This window comes from Endocarpon pusillum, assembly GCF_000464535.1.
Source record: "Endocarpon pusillum Z07020 unplaced genomic scaffold scaffold1372, whole genome shotgun sequence".
Lineage (NCBI taxonomy): Eukaryota > Fungi > Ascomycota > Eurotiomycetes > Verrucariales > Verrucariaceae > Endocarpon > Endocarpon pusillum.
The window spans coordinates 139,693-155,481 of NW_006916003.1; the positions used below are offsets into that span (position 1 = coordinate 139,693).

Sequence of the window (15,789 nt, forward strand, 5' to 3'; positions counted from 1 at the left end):
TTCAGCCGCTTGGATTTAGCGTGGAGTCTGCTGGAGTTATGCGAAGGACCGGTACGCCTGCCACAGATTCTATTTCTGAAATCGGATGTCCCAGCATGCGGAGCATGGGGCTCAGCTGCTGCCCGCTTATCATTGGGAGAAATTTTACCTACCAGACACATGATTAGAGCTGAAAGTGATAGATATATCCCAGCACAGCACAGCACTGGCGGTCGCGATATCAGTGTGCGATGCCATTAACCTTTGCTTGACCGTCCGACCTCGCCTTCAGCTCCCTCAGCTCCTCCCTCGCGTCCCGATACCGCTCCTGGACCTCCCTCTCCCTCTTGGCCACCAAACTCACTTCCTCTCTCAACCCGTCCAACCTCCTCCCCAACGCCGCCTCCTCGCTCACCTGCAATGTCTGATACCCATGCAATGCCACCCTCGCCTTCTGCACCGCCTCGGCCGCCTCCTGATAGCCGCCGAGGTGGAGGGCGAGTTTCTTCTCGAGCTTGTTGCCCGAGGTGGCGAGGGGGAGGATCTGGTCGTTCAGAACGGCGGAGAAGGCGGCTGAGTACTCGGAGGGTGTGGTCTCCGGGGTGAAGGATAAGGGGAGAGTGGTGGATGCGGATTGCGACTCGAGGGTGGAAATGAATGCTTCGGTGTATTTTTCGAGGTCCGATGAAGAGAGTTCGGTGGAGAGTTCGGCGCGGGCGGTGGCAAGAAGGTTGTCCTCTAGGGCGTCGAGCTGCCCGGGTTGGCCGGTGAGTTTGGTTCCTGGGAGAGGGTGTTTGAGGGCGTCGTTGGCGATGAGGAGAGCGGCTTCATGTGCGATCATGGATTCGATGGGGTCGGAGAGAGCTTCTGCTTCCCTTTTCATGGCTTCGTAATCGATGTGGCGTGGTCTGGGGAGAGAACGTTGATACGTTTGCGTTTGGCGTTTGAAATCGGCGGCGGCGGCAAGGTTTCTGGCTTCTTCTCGTCTCCTGTCAAGCTCTGCTGCATCTTCTTCTGTGGCTTGCGGATCTCCGTTCGTCTCTGCCGTCTCAGATGGTAGCTCCTCGAGCTCCCACTCTTGCTCCTTCGGCCTCGGTAAAGATGAAAGCTTGGCCCGTAGAGACTGGCGAGCAAGATCCTCTTGCTGCCGGATCTCCATAGGTGTTTGTCCAACAAGCGGCCCGCTGCCGTTCTCATTGATGGCGAAGTTATCTCTGGGGGTCCGCAACGGAGTTGCACCAGGTCTCAGTGGTGTGGCAGCCACTCCATTCGGACCACCACGCATTGGTGTTGCCATAGGATTAGGCGTTACCATTTGTTGTCGTCGCGGCGCTATACCATCGAAGCCGGTAGACGCAGAGCCCTCGTGTAATGGCGTATTCTCGCCACCAAGCAAGGAAGATTGTGTCTCTGTCAAAGCCCGGATGTTCCTGATTTCGTTGGCAATGTGATCCTCTTGCGCAGGCGCTCGAGGAGTGCGGATTGGCGTACTGCCCACCATGTTATTGTAGTTCGATATTAGTCCTTTCGTTCCATCATTTTCATCTCCGGCCATTTTTGCCGCTCGATCTCCCGCCAGGCCCATCTTCACGATCTCTTCTAGTTCGCCCTCACTTACTTGTGGTGCAGGAAGCACTAATGACCTCCGCTTGCTCTGTTGTTCTGCTTCTCTAATCTTCTGCATCTGACCGGCTTTCGCTGCAGCTGCAAAAGCGGCAGATGGCTTGTTCTTGTCCTGCTTCTGGCGTTTGCGGTCCGGATCCTCATCCTGGTCGCCCTTTCTCTTGTTCGCCAGCTGCTGTTTGCGTGGATCAAAGGCCTCTCTTTGGTGCTCATTCCGGAGTTGTTCTTCCTGCGTGTCGTAGAAGCCGGGAATGGCTGGCTTCTCGAATGGGATGTCGGCATTATAGTCCATTTGACCCTTCTTACGATTGACAATCTTGATGTTGATTCCAGCATTTTTTAGCTCCCGCCGCTTCTGTAGAACTGCAAGTCGTCTCGACTCCTCCAGCTGTCGCTCTCGCGCTTTCCGCTTCGCCTTCTTGCCTTGGGTATTTGCGAGTCGTGCTCGAGCTTCGCTGAGCATTTCCTTCTCGTCTTCATCGAGATCAATGGTATCTGGCCTTGCCGGTTTCGATTCCGGGTCTGGGTCGAGCTCTCCTGGTCTGATGTTATTAGTACTTCTCGAAACCTATACGTCGCTGAAGGAGTATACCGTAGTCTCCTCACATCATCACCACTTGGTGCCAGCGTCTCTGCGCCTTCTGGACCTCCCAAGCCCAGCTCATCATTCTCCTTAGCCTCTGCCTCATCCAGTAGCTTCTGATAACGCTCGAGACACTGCGTGGCAGTCCTTCCAACGATAGGCGCAATAGTTCTCCATTGTGTAGGCATCAATTTCGCAAGGTGAAGCAACTTCTCGTCCTCCTCCTTTGACCATTCTATCTTTCGGATCCCTGGATCCAGCCATTCTGACCATCTCGCCTTGCACTGTTTGGGTGTCTTGCGTGCAAGGAGGGAGGATACTCTGGCCCATTGATTCAAGCCGTATTTCGACACAGAAGCTTTCAGGATTTCATCCTCGATATTGGTCCTGAGAAGTGTTAGCAATGTTACCCGCACGAACCTTGACCGAACTCACCATACGCCGCCTTTTACTACTGGCATCTTGACGTCGGGCGGATACAGTAAAGAAGGGAAAAATAAGGCGGGTGAAGAGTCGCGTTTGAAGGTGCTTTGTATCAGCCTATGACTTTACTCCGTACTACGTAGTACAATACATACACACTAGTTTCATAGCGGGCGCTAGTCTTTTCCGCTAGACTGAGTCTTGGCGGGCTACCTACTTTGCTTCGAGAAAGGAGGACAGGGTCGAAGTTTTAGGGTGCACAGAGTTATGCTGGAGAGTCATGTTCGGCTTTGAATGCAGACTTAGCACATCATGAATACTCGTGGCGCAGGCGACTCGCAGGCTTCCAGAATGTCGCCAAACTAAGGGCCTGCGATGTAAGAGACATTGGGCAACGGCGACAGCGTACTCCGTATATCGATCCGAATGTGTGAGAGACAGCATTTCGCACAATGTCCCTACTCAGAAGATCTTGCTCAGGACCCGTTTCACATCATCGCTTACTGCTGCGCTGTCACCCTCTTGCCCACCACTACCACTGCCCTTTACCTTGTATTGCCTCCATGTTAATCCTTCATTGGCCTTATCCAATGCACTCTGTGGATCCTCAGTCTGCGCCTCCACATCGTCCTTCTTCCTCTTCTTCCTTCTTGAGCTCTGGATTCCCCGGGTCATTTTCCCCCTCTCGACACCCTCAATGAACTCCTTTGTTTCCCTGGCAATCTGTCCTCTCTCCTCCATCCTCCGTACTTCCTCTTCCCTCCTTTCCTCCCTCACCTGTGCCATCAAGTCGTCCCAACCGACGCCTCGTAGATACTTCATATTCCATATGTCATCGTGATAGAACCCACCTTTCCGGCCTCCGACAGTAGCCGCATTTAAAGTTGCGGCACAACGCTTCGCTGTCTTCTTCGAGGCGAACTCAATCCATCCTTCAGTGTAGAGTTGTCGCGAGCTTTTCTTGGAGGAATGATGATTTTTGGCTTTAGATGATGGGGCAAGGAAGAGGCGAGTGATGGGCGAGAAGCCTCGTTGTGTAAGTAAGTTGCGTAGAGCGGAAGGTTTGAGATACGGCGGGAGAGACGAAAGATAGATCACACCAGGTTTTGAGGTCTTCGAAACCTTCCTTGATGTATCAGGTGCTTTGATAGAACGTTGGGGAGAGTTCGATGTTCCTCGCCCTGTTGAGCTTGGGTGTGGAGAATGGACAATCCGAGCATCATCCTCTGCTTCGTTGTCTGCAATGACAACCTCGGCGACATGCTCTACCGCGGAGGATGAGAGCTTCTGTCGCTTCGTCCCAAACTTCGAGTACTCCACAGCTTCTGAATCATAACCTTCCTCATGGTCAGTGTCGCTTGACCCAGCATCGAGGTATTCGTTCCCTCTGGTGCTCATTGTCCGCTTTGGAAGTGGCTAAGGTCTTGATGCTAGAGACCACTGCATCATACCATGGGCGCACCGCGTTGTGCCACAGTCCTTAATTCGACCAAAAGCCTCAGGAGTACCGTGTGGGTCTGGCTGATTCCCTCAAACTTAGTAATAATCGTGCAGGCGATCGCTCGACACTGAATATTCACCTAAGTAGTAGTTACTAGTAGTGCCTTGGCACTATTCTTCGAAGCCAAGATAGAAATCGTCTTTCCCTTCCGGCTCTAGGCTCCGGGACATAGGACGCTGTGTTCGGCGGTCTTTGCCGCCGCCATCGATTCCCGTTGCACCCCATTATTATGTGACCTATACCTCTCTTTTTGCCATTCCATTGTTTATAATACCTTCAAATAACTTAGCTTATTTCGAATATCAAAATGTCGAGAATCACAGCTAATGCTGGTACGGCCGTATGGCTAACAACCTCCTTGCAGGGCAGCGAGAGCTGCCGCAACTGCCGAGAGGATTTGGCTGTACACGTACAGCCAAATCCCCAAGGCGGCTAGCGCCACTCTGGCAAATCACGTGCCCTGATTTTCTGTGCCTTGGCACAGGAAATCCCTATTAGGTAGTTACTAGAAAACCTAGATAGAGTGCACGCATGCACACAACAACAGAGTGAGAACTTAACACAAAAAAGGGAGAATAAGAGTAGTAAAATCAAAATTACTATTTTTAAGATATTAAAAAATAAGGTTATTACGCGTACGTCTTGAACACGGCCGCATCAACGTCCGCATCAACGTCCGCATCAACGTAACTGACAAATCATTACAGATTGGCGGCGCATTGGAATGAGATGTGTATGCTCTACCCCCCTACACTGGGCTTTTGAGGGTATTGCTGACCACATGCCTTCTACAGACCCACACTACTTTCAACAGGTCTCGTAGTTTGCACGCACATATGTTGCGGACCAGATCAGGTACATCCGGAGCCAGTTCTCGGCTTCTACCAGCCCGTACCGCGAGAGTGTCCTGAGGGAGTTGTTGGAGATCGAAAACAAAATTCCCGAGATGAGGTATCCATTCGAAGACTAAGAAGCAAGAGTACATGTACAGTCAGTAGATAACCGTCTCGGGCGGCCGTTGATAGAAAGAATACCAAACATCAGGGGAACCACTCATAACCTCGTAGAAGTCCAGGCCCACCATGAATGACGCTATCTTCATCCAGCCGACATTTTCCTCGCGGCAGCCGTCAATTGGCTCGTAGGACTCATCGCCTTCTGTGGCCTGTGCAAAGAGTCTCTGGCTCAGGGGCTTCCAGTTGGCGTCCACAAAATTCACGTAACCCTCACCGTGCACGCCTATTTCGGGTGGTTGCGGAGCCTCGTAGACCACGCTCCGCAGTGCGCACTGATCAACTTGGATAAAGAAGTTGTATCTCGGGACGCCAAAAGTGCCATCGTCCTCCGACCGCCTCGCTCGCCCACACCCTGAAGCGGGCGCGTAGCTGGTCGCGCGAAACGCCATCGAGCGTGCCACGGTCCTCGACAAATGTCCACTCCAGGCTGTCAGCGGCCTCCGGGGTGTCGTAATCTACGATTCTTTCGCGGGACCGCTGGTTGATGATCTGCTTGAAGCGGGTCCACCTTCGTCGTCATCGTAGGTGCAGCGGTAGATGACCCAGCCCCATTTGTCGTGCTTCATTTCACGGAGGCTGTCCTGGATGTTCCCGGTTGGCGAGGGCAGAGGCATGGCCAGGGATGGTGAGGAGATAAAGCCCCGAGCTGGTAAGAGGGAGGGACGGCCTGCGGATAGAAGTGGTCGCAGCCTGCCTTGAAGCGAGAATGCGGACGGTGTTTGTTGGAATGGGCGACACTGAACGCCTTGTCGGAGGAGGGTATGTCCAAATGAACATGCACGACAGGGACTTTGCATTGAATGGGAGTGATCTGACTTGGTTGTTCAAGGGAAGTGCTTGTTAGAAGTATGCCATGAAGCAGTGCAGATTAGATTAGTAAGCAAGAGTAAAGTAGATGGAATGGATTGATTGACTTGCTATCTCAACTCCTGAGGAGTAGGATGACCGCTATATATACGCATAGAAGAGGCAAGCTATAGAATCACCTAGAAGGAGATCATAAACCAGCGTTGCAATGCTAACTGCAGCATTTTGTGAGTGTATGCGTTTCTGAGTAATAGCGCGTGGCGAACAGTTGCGGTGGTCGGAGAACTCCGTCTTCCGCTGACAGTGCTGACTTTTGGTCTGGCGTGTTGGATTACAGGCCTCACAGTGGAGCAAGTACATTTTGTTAAGGTGAAGAATGCAGTACGGGTAATAGGATTCGGGATTAAGTAGAGGTTTATGTGCCAAGAGCGCCTTGGCCTATCCCACTTACCTCGTACTACTTATAGCGGGAAGAGGCCCTCTGAAAGATATCCGGGTCAAGCGGCGAGAGGCCGCATTGCCCGATCAGGCAGGGCTAAACCGGAAGAGGCAGCGCACCGGCACCTAGACAACCTCACAACTCTAGATTCCGGGACATAGGACGCTGTTTTCGGCGGTCTTTGCCGCCGCTTTTGACTTCCGTTGCACTATATGATAATGTGATCTGTACCTCTCTTTTTGTCACTTTCTTCTTCAAAACCCGCACCCCGTCCCAAGAGAACCCCCCTTTGGTGTCCACCAACCTTCAGGGACTGTTCTTTCTATTTGCTGCCTGTTAACGATATTGCCATCATCATAATAGAGTTCCTTTTTATCGACGTACTATGCAGAGTGCGTAAAGATAGCAACTTGGCCTCTATCCAGGGAGTAGAGGGCGTAGAATTATATACAAATTGGCTGTACGCGTACAGTGAAATTATCACCGAAATTGCTGCAGAATTCAACCCATTACGCACGAGCAAGTTACAAGGGTAAAAGCAGCAAAATTGACCAATAGGCTCTCACAGCACTTTCTATTATAATGAAGGGATGGCCTCTATTCTTTACACTTAACCCCTGTGAAAGACTCCAACAACTATTATTTAGAGTAGCTATTTACAATCTTAGGTACATTCTCTGTCTACTCTATCTACTTTTTCGATATACATCTTGCCTGATGGATGTGGGGCAATATGACTGAGAGAGTAAGATTCAAGCGAGGAGGGCCACCAGTGTCAACATTTGAATTGAGTGAGCAGTCATCTCGGCAACAATGTTTCTGTCAGACTCCCCTTCCCATCACCCAGGCCAGATTGTTCATGCTCGTCGGTGCAAAGGGATGCTCGAAACCAAGCACCATCTTACGTGGATCCAGTATCTGTCGATGTATCTCCACCGCCTTCTCGTACTTGCCTTGCTCGCTCAGTGCCCTGGCCAGATTGTTCACGCTCGTCAGTGTACCAGGATGCTCGAGCCCTAGCACCATCTTACCTTGACCATCATCTCTCCGCATATCAGTGGACTTTTGTACGTACTACTTGTTCTTGTATGTTCTGTTCCGCCCGACACACCTCTGACTTGGTAAAGGGACCTTGATTTCGAATTTAATTTTCTCTGGTGAACGACACCTCTTCAACTGTGTCGTCCAGTCTGAGCGATGGTAATATTGTTTTCGGGTCCTAAAGTTCTTGGATATGATCGAATCGTATTGTTCCATCTGAAAAACCTCTACAATTCTCCCAACCCCCAATCCCTCGAGAGGCTAAAGAATTGAGGTAAAAAAAAGAGAATTTGGGGGACTTGATCTCCACCTAGACAGGTCTTGAGCACCATTAGACGTAAATTCCAGGCTGTCACCTACTTTACTTGACTCCCGATCGCTGGATTTAAAAGAGATGGATTTGAATTCATATGGGATGGATAGTTAGTGGGATCCAGTGTCCGAAATCCCATAATTACCACTACCACCTACCGAGCCGGTTATGGGAAGGGAAGAGCATAAGCCTCATGCTGGCTCAAATTTTCACATTCGTGGTATAATACCTGATGAGAGATTTAAAGTCTAGCATGAAAAACAATCCTCTAATCCCAAAACCTGTAAAATTCGTGTCTCAGTTTTCTGGATCGAATATCCCAAAACTTTCATACTTGATTTTTCTAGCTGCCTCTTTAACTCTCTTCTCCGCCAACAGCCTCCTTTGCAATTTATAAGATTTTAGGTGAGGCATGCCACGAGTGGCTAGAGAGAAAGTACATAGCCCTATTAGACCTGCTGTTCCTCTGAAAATGCTTGCGTTGGCGCCTTGATCTTAATCCCCCGCGACTCTCTTGAAGATATTACAATATCTCTGCTTTCAGGCATTTGTCGTCGGTGCTGGCCGGATTGAGGGAGGGACGTCACGGGTCGAGGAACACAACTTGGTGCTCTCGGAGGCGAACATGATTTTCCAATTGGTACGGGGCTACCACTCATAGAGGAGGGGTTGGACGCATATCCTGAGTCTGGTTGTGATAGGGGCATGGGAGGGGATATAGGGAGAGGTGCGGATCCGTGAAACGGAATAAGGGAATCCGGGAATCCATGAGGCGGGTATGCGAGAGGTGGATATCCGTAGGGCTGATGACCGAGGCACATATTTAGAGAAGACATAGGTCTGTAGGAGGTACACAGAGATTGATTATGAGGTTGATTTGTGCGTAGCGTTGGTCCATGAGCTCCGTATGGGTAATTTCCGAAGATTTGATTTGGTGAAGAGTCGTAAGCCTCGAACGAGTGATGTCTGTATGGGTTGTGCTCATAAGTGGAGGATTTTTGTGATTCAGATCCCCAAGCGCAGTATCCGGAGTCTTCAGACCGCGACTTGTCCTCGTTCGGCAACGGTGAATCTTGGCCCCAACACTGAATGGGCAGATCTGAGGAGGTCTTTTGGCTCATCTTTGCTAGGTCCTCGAAAGATTTGGATGATGGCTGAGCCTCCTCCACCGGAGAATCCAAGGTGCAAGCGTATAGAGAGCCTTTCAGATTGAGGGTCGATGTATCTTTCCCGGCCATTTCGGATGACTTTGCTTTCTTTTCGACTGTCTCTGATGTGTGGCATAGAATATCGACCGAGGTTGCGAGGGAAACACTTGTTGCATTCATTTCTCGCCTGATGTCATCAAAAGTGTCCCAAAGAGGAACCACATAGACCTCTCCAAAAGTATCTCCGGCAACAATATGCCCATAAACCTCCAGAGAGCTGTCATTGACGACCCAGGCACCGGAGTCGCCGTGAATTATACCTGTCACTCCGAAGTCAGCATAACTCAACAAGGATTCATCACAACACACCTGAACCATAATCCATCGATAGTGGATAGACGCGAACGAATTTTCGTGCGGGGGGCAGCATCAGCATGGTCGGGAGCTTAGAGAGCACACCTTGCCTCAACTTAGGGGAGCATGATTCACTATTCACAACCACTTTCCGAGGCGCTCTCATGGCTGTCTTATCCCTAGTTGGTTCTTGAAGGTCTTTACATCGATGCTGTGAATTGTTGACTTCTCCAACCAGGTAATTCGGTCGATAAAATTTTGGCTCAATGCTTTCAATCAAGGCCCAATCGCGATTGCAACCCTGGACTTGTCTGGACCCAAGTGAAATCGTTCCTAGTTTAGACCAAGTGTCTGTGGCTTTTGGATTTTGCACGAATCGAAGCGAGGAGTTCAAGTCTTCATTGAGATCTGAATGATGTTCGAAGATGTCTGTGTTGCTTCTGACTTCATCAAGATAGTCTTCTTCGTCAGAGAACTCGTCTTCGTCGAGCTCGCTGCTCGTGTCAGATTGATCACTCTCGATAGAGGCTTCAGGCGGATCAAGGATATGTCCCGCTGTCAGTCCGTACAAATTGTAGCTCCCATCTGTGTTGACGACTTTAATAATACCTCCAAGAGTTGCAAATCGTACATGGTCTTGAACAGAAAGCTTGACCATAGTGCCGCAAGAAGTAATCTTGATACGCTCCAAAGCTGGAGAGAGTAAGCCATCAAACATCTCGGGCGATGCGTTGGCAGCTTTGGGTCTAGGCGGCTGACCGATGACAAGGACTTCGAAGCGTTGTTCTGCTGGGCCTTCAGGACAGTAGACTGCTTTAGCAAACTTCTGCTGGAAGAATCGTTTAATGCGTTTCGACTGATCTTGGGAGCATAACACCACTATCCAGGGTCTAGCATCTCCTTCATCTTTACCCAAGACCATCAGTCTGATGGCGGTTGGACGAGGTTGTCGCCATGATTTGCGCATATATTCGAACAAAGGGCCTTCCAATCTTTCCACAACATCCTGGAATCTGTCAATGATTGACTGATCGACTTCTTTCTCGAACTTTTTAAGACCTCGGGTTGCACCAACTATGGTCGGCTTAGGTTGGTTTGCGGCATTGAATCCTTGATTGGGCTCCGTCTGCGGTTGTGTTTGAGCACTTGCACCCTGCTCATCGGTTCTTGGCGAGCCCACAGCGCTCCCATAGCCCGAGTCGGTGAACCTATCCTCCTTCGGATGCAGTGCCCTCGATTCCACAGGTACAATAGATATATCGTCTCTTGAGTGGACTGACATTAGCTCCATCAGCGCCATCATGTTATCATCCCCAGGATGCACTAGCGTCGGCTCCACGAGTGCCATCGCTTGATCGTCTCCGCGAAGCACTGATTTCGATCGCAAGGGTGTTACTATGTTCTCGTCGCCTGGACGTGTTGACTTGAGCGGCTCGAGTGCCATGGTGTTAGTCTCGATGATCTGACTCAATTATCGACACCACTCTGGAGGATAACTGGGACTGTATTGTAGTTAGTTTCGACCAACTCTGATGTGGTGAAGATGAAAGAGGGAATGTTCCACTCAGAAAGCACACAGATAGGTGACGTGGCAAGAAGGGCTATGCAGCAAAAGTGGAAGAGAGGCTCAGTTGCGATTGGTAGCCTTGTTGTCAAGCAGGCGGGCTGATACAAGGCTGACTGACGCTTCCGCAGACTCAGAAAAGGAAAATGAGGAGAAAGCAATGGAGCTCTCCTAAGACCTTGAATTATAACTTTGGAAATCCGGCCTTTTGTTTCCATAGTCTGATGAGACATCCAACGCAAATGGCGAGTCATCTTCTCCCTCCGTTTCCACTTGCAAGTACCTCCGATGGTCAACTGCAGATGCTTGGCCAGGTTCTGTGGAATTGGGAGCTGTGTGGGGGCTGCAATAAACAGCCCGTCTGCGCATCAGTGGGTTGTCCGTGGAACCGAGCAAAGAGACTTGGTCGGTTCTGGGACTATTACAAAGAGATCACTGCCTCGTACGTTCCTGAGCTTCTTACCGAGAGCTCTCCAGCACTATCAACACACGAGGATCTTCTCAATATCCTTCGTTTACTCAAGGCGCAGCCCGATACCCCACGATCGCAATTGACGCACGAGCATTTCAGTCGTCGAGCAGACGAAGAAGGAAAATGCCCTCCTATCTCGGACCAGAACCGAGCTTTCAACCTCGCAATCCGTGTTCTGCTTATGGTCAACTGTACAGTCCCACATCAGTACTCCGGAATACTAGAATCCGGAGATCAGTGTGTCCCGTGGCACGGCAGCACATCTATCAGTCAATTCATAGCGGAAGCCTTTCCAAAGACAGATCACCCTTATCTGAACGACGTGGAGGGATCTATGAAGAGTGTAGACATCAAGTATGCCCTGATGGCGAAAATACTGAAACAACGAGCTGAGCTCCGGTTCGAGGCTACGAATAACATTTACAACCATCTTAAATTGGACCGTAAGCAGGGGGTTGTGCAGATATTCCATCATTCTGCCGTGTTGAAGGAGAATCTTCGGGCAAGCCAGCACGTCCAGACTGCTGCAAAAAGTAGCGACTTTGTCAAGAGGTAGGGCATAACGCGTTCAAAGTCTCATCACGGTTCAGCTAAGGTATCATAGTGGAAACATGCCACGACAGCTGGCGTTGGAGGCGTTGGACTCGATTCATAAGATCCTCTTCCCACCGGACCCGGACTCTCAATCTCTTCTTTCATCTCTGGTGCTGAGAAGCTCCTTTGACGAAGACTGTCTGCGATTCGAGTCCACAGCGTACCGCGCAGATGACGAGAAGGACATCAATTTTCACTTTTTTGGTTCTAGGCTTGTTGCTCTGCATGATGAACTTGAGAGCCCAACACCCCGAGGCTGGCTTCAAAAGTGGCTGGAGAGAAAGAGCGGAGCCAGGTACGTGATGATGGCTACTCTAGTGGGGGTCATGATTGCAGTTATACTAGGCATCTTAGGATTGGGGGTCACGAGTTTTCAGGCGTGGGTTGCTTACCAGCAGTGGAAGCATCCTGTAACTCAGACTACACCCCCTAACTGAGGCAATACCGATGGTTGAACTTCTACGTACAAGCTGTCAGCGTCGCCCTCAACCTTAAGGGGACGCTTTCTGGGTCCACATCGGTTGGGCAGGGGGCAAGGGAGTATGGGCGGACAGAAGATAGAGAACAAAATGTGGGACTGACCTCATCAGCTTCGCTCATCAGGAAGCTGCTTGAGCCGTGGAGGTCCGATCGAGGCTCAGCGGAAGTTGAGCCGGACCCGAATTGACTTACATAAAGCGGCATGCGGGCCAACCAGAAGGGTCGGTCGAGGTCAGTCAGTTTTGGTTGAGTTATGTCAAGCAGTAGGAAGAAACGGCTCTGTTCTCTCTAAGAAACTGCGCAGGGCGCAGAAATAAGTACAAATTTGCCGTGAGGCGCAGCAAAATTAGCAGCAAAATTGCAGCTGAAATTGACCAATCAAAAGCAAGAAAAACGCAGGGATAACGCGTATGAAACGCGGTCTCTCAGGAGGTCAACAAGTTATAACGCCTCATACCAGTAGTCTGGCCAGGCGGAGATCGTGCTCTCAACACTAAATGTAGTGTCTTGATAGTCAATGAAGGACTCGGCGTCCAACAGTCCATTCTTTGACAAAATATCCGCATTTTCGCCTCCTTCCTGCTGAGTAATAGACCCCCTACTCTGAGATCCTAGGCTTTCAGCGCAAGATCTCAAGGCTGAAAATTCAACATGTTTGATTCTACATTGCAATGCTTCCCCTAATAAACCTGGGAAGAGGCCCACGAGACGGATTTGGTTCTCCTTTAAAGGTTCGTAAGAGCAGTGAACAGCTTTTGCGGCCATAGTTACATGCTGACATCGCAATTAAAACGGCAACAGTGGGGCAGCCTAGGCACCTGGAGCCGGAGCGGGGTGAGAATACCTATACTTGTTCCTCATGTAGAGCGAGATGATGCTGAGAAACCCTTACTATGCTATATAGAGAAGACTATGGACTTACTTCAACAAGGCGATCGTAATAGCTCATATTGCTGAACTATCCTGGATGAGCAAAATTGATTGATTCTATCGAGTATGAGTATGAAGAGGGAGAAGTTGCGTAGCAGCAACACAGAAGCTAATCTACCAAGCGCCAAGCATAATAAAAGGGGAAGTCAGCCGTGTTCCCGAGGCTTGTTTGACTAGGTTTATGGCAGCTGTCGTTTTGGTATTTGGGCATAGCGTAATAAGTACACACTCTGGTCAGGCCTGACAACGAGAAAGTAGCCGACTATAAGAAGGTGTTCATTTTCTCGTTCTCGGCTTGCGTCAGCAACGAAGGAGACGGTAGCTATATGTCTTTCCGTACGAGGGACAGCCGCATTGACAGGCTGTGTTCAGCTCGGAATACACATCCAGGAATATTGAGCTTAGGGATTTCATACCTCTCAGGGTTCGGACGAATATGGACGAAGATCTTATACGAAATCGGATTGATCTAGCATGAACCCAATGGTGTCTGCTTCCTCGAAAGAGCCGAATCAACCCATATCATGTACATTAAGCTCATCAAAGTCCTCCAGCAGCTCATCCATGTTAATCTTCGGTACCTGCTCGTCTTCAGTATCCTCCGTTTCCGCCATGCTCATTACATCTTGCTCCACTCCAGTCATCTCACCCTTTGCCTTCCGCTGATTGGCTTTGTACACCGCAAGCGTCTGTCTTAGCTCGGGATCTTCCTCCACATCCCGTAAGAACATCTCGAAATCAGCCTCCAGCCTGTCCTGGTCTGCCTTCTTTGGTAAAAGCTCTCCTTCATCCTTGCCCATACGCTTGAGTCGCCAGTTGCGGTTCTTCGACTTCTTCTTCCTTGCATAGTACTTCTTGACCAGTACTACGTCAGGTATGGTTGATGAGTAGGAGTTGCTTAGCTCGAGTGCTTCAAAATGTCGATTGTTGAAGTTCGTCCCTGTCAAATGATAGCCGAGCACAGAGTCGCCAGCGTGCAGAACGCCGCCGAGATGTGTTCGTACAAAGTACGTCCTATCGTTGACACCGAGGTCCGATGCTTTAGCAACAGTGGCTTCGGCAAGAAAGAATCGCCCATTCTGGTGGCCCACAGCCTCTATGTCGAGAACAATGAATTCTGATAGCTCCTGAACGTCTGCAAGGGACTTGAAAGGATCCCGCCAATAGATTGCCGCAGGTATGTCTGCTGTTTTAAGAGTATTGGGATCTATCACATTGACAGATGTGCCAACCCTGTAGCAGATCGAAAGCGGTGCGATGTTGCCAATCGATTTGGCAAGCTTGAATGGTAAAGCGACCAGGTCGTCCTTGCATATCGGCACAAGTTCGCAGGAGAAGGTGAATTTGTAAGATTTCGAAGAGGTGTGAATGTCTGTGGAGATCAACTCTTGGGACTTTTTGGCTCTTACGGGAGCGACTGAGGTGAGGAAGTCAACAAATTTCTCAGCATGATTCCGCTGGGCGAAGAAGAAATCAAGACCATCTTTGACCTCCTTGATGTTGATGGCGTCTTTGTGGGCCCCATGCTTCAACACGAGCTGCTCTAAGTATAGAAATGTTCTCTTATGAGGCACTTTCTGCCGCACCTGAACAACAGCTCGCCACGTATTTGCGGTATATGACTTAGCGCAGTCAGGACACTGCTGCGATGCGACCACATACTCCACCTCGAATGTCTGCTGCAATATCGTTGCCTCGAAGACCTCCTGTTGTACAGTGATCTTGACCTTGATTCGCTTGGAATGTGGCTCGGTCCATAAGAAGCTAGCATCAATGATACGGACTTTGTTGAGACCTCTAAGCTTCCTTAAACACAGAGCTAGCAGCTCTCTCGATTCCGGCGCCGCTGTCATCCACTGACTTGGTGGTTGTAACCATCGTTCGCAATCTTTGCATGTGTGTAATGTTGCTTCGCGTTGTATGCCCGCGGAAACATCTATCGTAAGCTTTACACAGTCATAGCAGAGGGCACCAGCAGAGGAAGTGCCATCGATCGGTGCGCCGCAGTTACAGCATAGAATAGTGGCCGCGGTCTGGTTTGAATGGATAGACGGAAGTGCCACTGGCTGGTCAATGTCCATCGACATACTCTGGGTGAAGAGACAGAAGTGGATGGACGGTCGAGCAGGTCAAGAAGATGGTTTTCCCTGCAAGGTGGACAATTATGCGGAATCCGAGTGAGTCAGAGTAAGAATCTCGAAGCAACGATTTTGTAAGCAATAAATTGTTCCAGGCATTTATTTGCCCCTCATCCGTCATTGGAGATGATAAATTACGACCAGGGCGCCCTTATGGTGGTAGTAGTAGTACAGGGTCAATACACCCAAAATTACATACTCTACTCTCTTCTTCCACCTCGGCTCAATTGAAGCTTCTGAAGGTCAAGATGTCCCGATAGCCTGGTGTTTCGTTAGTTTACTGGCATCTGGGACTGTCCAAATACCGCGTGTCAAATGTCTCTGCGTCCTTGCTGCGCTCGGTTTGCGATCTCGCTGAGCTGGTTCTCGCCGCAGATTCGACCA

General features: G+C 50.0%; 6 protein-coding genes across 6 annotated transcripts; 1 reads left to right on the forward strand and 5 right to left on the reverse strand.

Moving 5' to 3' along the window:
- Nucleotides 1-220: 220 nt before the first annotated feature.
- EPUS_01985 (Pre-mRNA-splicing factor cef1) lies at nucleotides 221-2,646 on the reverse strand (the record flags this gene model as incomplete). The annotated part of the gene is made up of 3 exons (XM_007801817.1): nucleotides 221-2,144; nucleotides 2,195-2,572; nucleotides 2,621-2,646. 3 exons carry the CDS (start codon nucleotides 2,644-2,646, stop codon nucleotides 221-223), a joined length of 2,328 nt encoding a protein of 775 aa, XP_007800008.1.
- A 424-nt stretch (nucleotides 2,647-3,070) lies between these two features.
- On the reverse strand, nucleotides 3,071-4,006 carry EPUS_01986 (uncharacterized protein; the record flags this gene model as incomplete). The annotated part of the gene is made up of 1 exon (XM_007801818.1): nucleotides 3,071-4,006. One exon carries the CDS (start codon nucleotides 4,004-4,006, stop codon nucleotides 3,071-3,073), a length of 936 nt encoding a protein of 311 aa, XP_007800009.1.
- Nucleotides 4,007-4,916: 910 nt separating this feature from the next.
- EPUS_01987 (uncharacterized protein) lies at nucleotides 4,917-5,739 on the reverse strand (the record flags this gene model as incomplete). Its single annotated transcript, XM_007801819.1, has 3 exons — nucleotides 4,917-5,075; nucleotides 5,149-5,545; nucleotides 5,585-5,739. The coding sequence occupies 3 exons, from the start codon at nucleotides 5,737-5,739 to the stop codon at nucleotides 4,917-4,919; spliced, it is 711 nt and encodes a 236-aa protein (XP_007800010.1).
- Nucleotides 5,740-8,174: 2,435 nt separating this feature from the next.
- On the reverse strand, nucleotides 8,175-10,671 carry EPUS_01988 (uncharacterized protein; the record flags this gene model as incomplete). The annotated part of the gene is made up of 2 exons (XM_007801820.1): nucleotides 8,175-9,193; nucleotides 9,243-10,671. 2 exons carry the CDS (start codon nucleotides 10,669-10,671, stop codon nucleotides 8,175-8,177), a joined length of 2,448 nt encoding a protein of 815 aa, XP_007800011.1.
- Nucleotides 10,672-11,033: 362 nt separating this feature from the next.
- On the forward strand, nucleotides 11,034-12,294 carry EPUS_01989 (uncharacterized protein; the record flags this gene model as incomplete). Its single annotated transcript, XM_007801821.1, has 2 exons — nucleotides 11,034-11,815; nucleotides 11,868-12,294. The coding sequence occupies 2 exons, from the start codon at nucleotides 11,034-11,036 to the stop codon at nucleotides 12,292-12,294; spliced, it is 1,209 nt and encodes a 402-aa protein (XP_007800012.1).
- A 1,485-nt stretch (nucleotides 12,295-13,779) lies between these two features.
- On the reverse strand, nucleotides 13,780-15,354 carry EPUS_01990 (60S ribosomal export protein NMD3; the record flags this gene model as incomplete). Its single annotated transcript, XM_007801822.1, has 1 exon — nucleotides 13,780-15,354. One exon carries the CDS (start codon nucleotides 15,352-15,354, stop codon nucleotides 13,780-13,782), a length of 1,575 nt encoding a protein of 524 aa, XP_007800013.1.
- Nucleotides 15,355-15,789: the final 435 nt, after the last annotated feature.